The sequence below is a fragment of the Triticum aestivum genome, chromosome 1B (assembly GCF_018294505.1).
Source record: "Triticum aestivum cultivar Chinese Spring chromosome 1B, IWGSC CS RefSeq v2.1, whole genome shotgun sequence".
In the NCBI taxonomy this organism is placed as follows: domain Eukaryota; kingdom Viridiplantae; phylum Streptophyta; class Magnoliopsida; order Poales; family Poaceae; genus Triticum; species Triticum aestivum.
The window spans coordinates 589,966,528-589,972,542 of NC_057795.1; the positions used below are offsets into that span (position 1 = coordinate 589,966,528).

General features: G+C 45.6%; 1 protein-coding gene across 2 annotated transcripts; it reads right to left on the reverse strand.

Moving 5' to 3' along the window:
- LOC123140418 (probable hexosyltransferase MUCI70) lies at window positions 1-5,272 on the reverse strand. Of its 2 annotated transcripts, none has more exons than XM_044559916.1 (9): window positions 4,465-5,272; window positions 2,805-3,068; window positions 2,516-2,729; window positions 2,315-2,424; window positions 2,022-2,221; window positions 1,540-1,643; window positions 1,147-1,334; window positions 870-1,069; window positions 1-444 (listed from the first exon to the last, which is right to left on the reverse strand). In XM_044559916.1, exons 1-9 carry the CDS (start codon window positions 4,745-4,747, stop codon window positions 193-195), a joined length of 1,815 nt encoding a protein of 604 aa, XP_044415851.1. In that variant the 5' UTR covers window positions 4,748-5,272; the 3' UTR covers window positions 1-192. The 2 variants fall into 2 exon arrangements, with proteins under 2 accessions (XP_044415851.1, XP_044415852.1); XM_044559917.1 differs by having other exon boundaries at window positions 4,475-4,708.
- Window positions 5,273-6,015: the final 743 nt, after the last annotated feature.

The window sequence follows — 6,015 nt, forward strand, 5'->3', positions numbered from 1 at the left end:
TAAAAGAACTGAACCCATCTTTATTTTAAAAATGTTTATTTACACCCCAAAAAATTGTTGTGATCCTCTATCAACAAGTCCTGACAAAATTTCCGAGCCTTTGGGAGGGGAACATGAATACAAGTTAAATAGGAGTAAACCAAACCGAGTCGATCTTCAGTTGTATGGGAGCAAAATTTCGCCTGGACAGATTTACAGTCGAATGGGTTCCTTCACGCTGGAGGCTTTCGTTCGATGGGACCGTTTCGAGCCTGATCTCCGTGAGCGCCTCCCTGCTGGCTTCTTGGAAGCTCTCCCAGGTTCCTTTGGTGCGCTGTCTGGGAGCATCTTTCGAGGTTGCTGCACACGCACCACGGGAGGGGGCGGTGGAGGTGGAGGTGGAGGCGGCGGAGGCTGGCTCCGTAAGGCAGCCAGCCTTTGCTCCATGAGTTCTCTGTGGTATGCCTGCAAAGTAAGGATGGCATACACAAGAAATAAGGGACCGATAACAGACGACAATGCTGTTCCGGAATAAGTGCATTGCAGTTGCAGGTAATCCTATTTGATTATTTGTGCATTACTAGAAGCCAGGCTGCAAAATGTCTTACTATCAATCATTTTTTGGGTTTTACATTCCATTACCTTTTCAGGCTATCAGTAATATACTCCCTCCGTTCCTAAATATAAGTCTTTGTAGAGATCCCACTAGGTGGACTACATACGGAGCAAAATGAATGAATCTAAACTTGAAATGCATCTATATACATCCGTATGTGATTTATAGTGGAATCTCTACAAAGACTTACATTTAGGAACGGAGGGAGTATACCGTAACAACAGGGTGTGCAGAAAAAGTAAATGCGCCACGCAAAGCATTAACTCAAAAGTACCTGAACAACAAAATCACGCCTTTCACAATCCAGGAACATGTCTGCAGTCCAATTAACTCTTGACCTTATTTTATCCCTCACTGTGCTGAAGCTTATCTGATCTCTTGAGGTGAAGCGGTCAACTTCATTAAACCAAAGGCATGTGAAGAGATTGGTGATGGGTATGTGCTCTCTTATTATTACACAGCCCTCAGGGACATCTGTTCAAGGTAAATGTATCCTTGTGTTATCACGAGAAATATTGCTATATCAGAATTCAGTGAGAAGAACCAATTACCGCTTGTAATAGGAAGCTTAGCTGATGAATAATGGGTTAAGCCCTCTCGCTTGTAGAACTCTATTTGGTTATCGATTGAAGCATTATCATACTTCCCACCAGCCTTGTTCGCCTCAGCTTCCTCAAAGACGTCAAAGCGTCTATAATGCCTGGAAATAGCGAAGCTCACATTTTTCCTCCATAAAAATCTGCAACATAACAGTGATACAGAATCAGAAAATAACATGTCAAAATCCTGGTGAGAGTAGACTCAGAGAAAAAATATTAGAGTAAGAAGAATATGGTGCAGCTTGGAACTTAATACAACATATAGAGCATAAGTGGCACTGAGTTATGTGCAGAGTAGTTACAACAAGTAGCAGACAGAGCTCAGTGAGAGAACATGATGTTTACCTCTCTAGTAGCTGATAAGGATCCTTCACAAGTTTAAGTTTCCCATCGATCCAGAGTGAATACCGCGCATTAGGAAAGAGCCGATGAAGTAATAGTTTTGGAATCTGTTTGAGGAAAATATCACAAGGGACTCAGTTAAAAAATCACCACAAGGGAAATAAACGATTAGATAAACAAATCACGAATGCTGATTCACATTAAGCATGGCATCCTCCTCTCGTGATTGTGCAATCCAAATTTTCACATACTCATCCAATGCAAAATAGAATGAGAACATGTTTGTCTGGGATGGATCAGTTATCTAGACAAGAATGCATGTAGGTTTTTAGCAGACTGTGTAGAATTATCTTTACAAGTAACTTTTAGTTTACATTGCCCGCTATGCTGAATTTTAACTTGTGCGCAATCTCCATGCCAGAAATAACTGGCTCTCCAAAGATTTGATTGGGACAATCAAATAACCAAATATACAGTACAGTTACCTTTCCATTCCGCCTTGCATCCGAATAAGGAAGGTCATGGACAACAACCACCCGCCACAGCCCGATTTTTTTCATATTATCAACAGCAGTGGTGTTCTTTATTGCAGCTTCTGTTTCTTCATCCAGAAACATGAAGAAGCAAACAGTATCTTTTGAAAATTCACTGATGTTTTCTGGTTGTTGCATTATATCATAATTCCCTGAGAAAAGTTCACACAAAATGTGCAATTAGCACCGACATGGAAAGATGATGACATGTAAATATAACTGGCATAGAAAGAGGACGCAGCTACCGAAAATAGCAGAAGCAACAACTGTCCCCTGGCACTGCCGCATCTCAGACAGATCAGCTTCATCTACATCGAATCCAGTATTGAGACCAGGTATCTTCCCTCTCACAAATCTTATAACACAAAGAAAAGGTTAGTGATACAGCACATCGTCATCATATGAACGTACAAGAGTCAAAGCATTTGAGTCATACAAGGACATACCCACAATGTACTGTCATCGAGTCTTTTATGTCAAAAGACATATCTCGTTGTTCCAGAGATGGATAACCACCAAACAAAGAACCACTGTTGGACTCTTTGAGTACCAAATTGTCTCCAGACAAATAATTTAAACTTTGAAGGATAGGTGATGCTGTTGGAGCAGCTGGCATCAATGCCAGGGCCTGGTCAACAGGCACATAACAAACAGGACATGCTACACAAGTTTAAAATAATATAATCAGATTCAGAACTTTTATGTAACTCTGAATTGGACTGGTGAGGAACTTACGCCGTGGTCCAGTACGTTTCCTATCAATAGGTGGAGGAGAAAATGAGAAACTTTCACAAGGATGGTGCTCCAGGTGAATAGCTGGCGGGAAACTCCGTGAAAGACCCTGAACCTTTTCATGACTGATGTCCGGCTGTTTTACTGTTGGTGATGTTGTATTCAAATCATTTCCACTCAAAGAAGATGTCCATACAGGATTTACAAAGCTCCGGACATGATCAGATAATCCCAGCATGGTCTCGGTACCAGGTGCTGCAACTTCATCTACAGCCAACCAAAAGAAGATTTTGTGGTTCAGTACTCAAAGATACATAAGTAAAAACGTAGAGATAACACAACAGTTAAAGGTTATGCCTTACTTTGTTACAAACTAAAAAGTAGATTAGATCAGTTTAGCTATTACTCAAAACAAAACGTTTAGCAGACAACATTCCAGGCAAACAACATATGAAAAGAAATACCATGTTGTCTTATCAGGGTTAGACAAACAGATATTCAGTAGAACCGCCAACAATATGCATATTGGTAAGAAGGCCTGCCAGCCCATGAAAAATTAGCACAAGCCAATGAAATCCTAATAATACACTGGAATGATTAGATCCAGAAGAACCTATTGTTATCAAAACCATGCTATTTGTACAAATTGACTACTAGATGAAACGAATCTTATTAAAATTCATAAGGCATACATTAGCCTGTCGAAGTCAAACAATATGCATATTGGTAAGAATAAAAATGTAAAAGCAGCTGACTAAATGATAGCGGAAATAAACAATTCTAAGGTATACTAAGCCAAAGGCCTGCCTACAAGGTACCAGAAAGGCACAGATTTTGACAGCACTGTCAACATTAGCACTTTTCAATTTGTAAAGCATCAACTCGAGGAATAGCTATATCATATTAACTGTATCACACAATAAAAATCCAGAACAAAGTCTGCAGCTCAGTTCCAAAGAACTGACTGAAGTGACTTGGAAACTGAAGTGATTGTCTAGCAAACCAAAGATCATCTAACAGTCTCTAGTGCAAACTTGTCTAGCTTAACTATAACAGAAATATTGACACTGCTTGCCTGATTTCAATTACTAAATAATAGCATGCTAATCCATTTGCATCAAATCAGTCAGCTAGAGTCAAAGGTGATGCAAAGTGGTCAAACATTCAAATGCTTACACAATAATCAATCCAAACGGAAACATGGTTGCCAGCCAGCACAGGAATATTCAAACATCGATCCATATACTATTTCTTTTCCATTACTCAAGGTCTTGCTGGCATTTCCACTTCACTAAACCTTTTACAATTTGAAAGTCAACTATGAGCTCAAATCTTCCTGTGTACATAAAGGCCCCCAACACTAATACATAATGATAATATACTCATGGACATCCTATAACTTGCGAATAAGAAAAGTGAAGTATGCACAGGTAACAGGAAGTCAGGAACCCTTGTGTTTTGTACTCCTAGTGATGGGAAACACCTACATGAATCATACAATAATACTGTTTGCAAGTAGCATCGTATCATTCCAATGAACTTCACTGATCAAATGAATGAAAAACAAGATAGCAGTAACTGGTAAGGATTTCATCAAGTCACGATAGCAGTCACAACAAAGGTTTAGGAATGAAACGTGAGGCAAAAGCAACACAACCACCACCTTTACTGACAAGTGATGAGAAGAGGAAGCAGACGACGAGAGCGACGGCGACGAGGAGGAGCAGGAGCATCCGGCGGCGACGGCCCGCGAACATGCAGATCCGGGCGAAGAGGAGGCGCTCGCCCCCGCGGCCGGCGGCGCCGGGGCCGCCGCCGCCGAGGGACATCTTCGCGGGCTTCCGGACCGCCACCGGCGGCGACGGGGAGGGGGACTGGCCGTTGGGCTGCTGCAGGGACCCATAGCTCCCGGACGTCCTGAGCCCCAGCGACGCCCCGCCGCTCATGCCTCCGCCGCCTTCGGGGCCTCGGCGCCAGCTCTCATCGCCCCGCTACGCTGGGCCGGCGCAGCGGCGCAGATCACGGTCCGGACGCCCCACCCACCGAACCACCGCCCACCAACCTCTCCTCTCCTGTCCGGTCCGATCCAATGCCGCGACGCGCCAACAGCACCCCAACCGCAACCGCAGCCGCGGCGCTGTCTGAACCCGCCGCCGGGGCAGTAAAAGCTTGTCGCGGGGGCCGGAATCGCGCTGAGATCTCCGGCTCGGAGAAGATAAAAAGAGCTCCGGACGGCAGGAAATCCCGTGACGGATTCGAGCACCCTGCCCGAGATCCGCCGCCGATTGGGGGGAGCGCGAGGAGGCGGGGGACGGGGACAGAGTGGAGCGAATGCGGGAGGGAATCTGCCGGCGGATCGAGGGGGATTGGGGATTCGGCGAGGGAGATCGGTGCGCGTGGCCGTAGTGGGAGAGATTTTTGAATTTATTTCGGGGAGGCGAGCTCCGGAAATGGAAGGCGAGAGCGGTGACGTCAGGTGGGTTGGGTGCTTCCCATTATATACCTATGGCTTTTTTTAGGGAGGTAATCTGCGCCGGCGCACCGGCGTCAGCCCGCAGCCGTCTGATTTGTTTGCTGGGAACCGTCCGATGCACTTCGTCTCCGTTAAAGTAACACCCGTACGAGAAAAATCCATTGCATCGATCTTATTGTCCCTTCCGTTCTCTCCGGCCGCACGCGTTCTCCCGTCGGCGTCCTTTGCCTGGGTCCTCATCTCTGGTCGCTGCCCTCGCCGGACGTCCTCGCCGGTCGTCCTAGTCGCCGGTCCCAGCCCCTCGTCGGTCGTCCTCATCACCGGCTTCGCCCATACAACAGCCGCACCCTGCGGTTGCAGCTCCTGTGGCGACCGTTGTAGCTCCGATGGCGACGACTGCAGCTCGCCGGCGTACTCACCGCCGCTCATCCCTGACGCTTGCAACATCTCGCTTGCCCCCGTCGAGAGATGACCAGTGCTGCAACCAAAAACCAAAAAGCTACAAACAGTAATGAAAAATGCTTCAACCGGCGATGAAAAAAGTTTCAACCCATATACGACGAAAGCTATGGACGACCACCAAAAGTTGCAACCGGCTGACAAAAGAGCTTCATCTGGCGACAAGAAAAGCTTCATACGTAGACGAAAAAAGTTTCAACCGTAGAGATGAACACCATGGGCGACAACGAAAAGCTGCAACCGGCGGTTACAAAAGCTACATCCGGCATTGAAAAAAGCTTC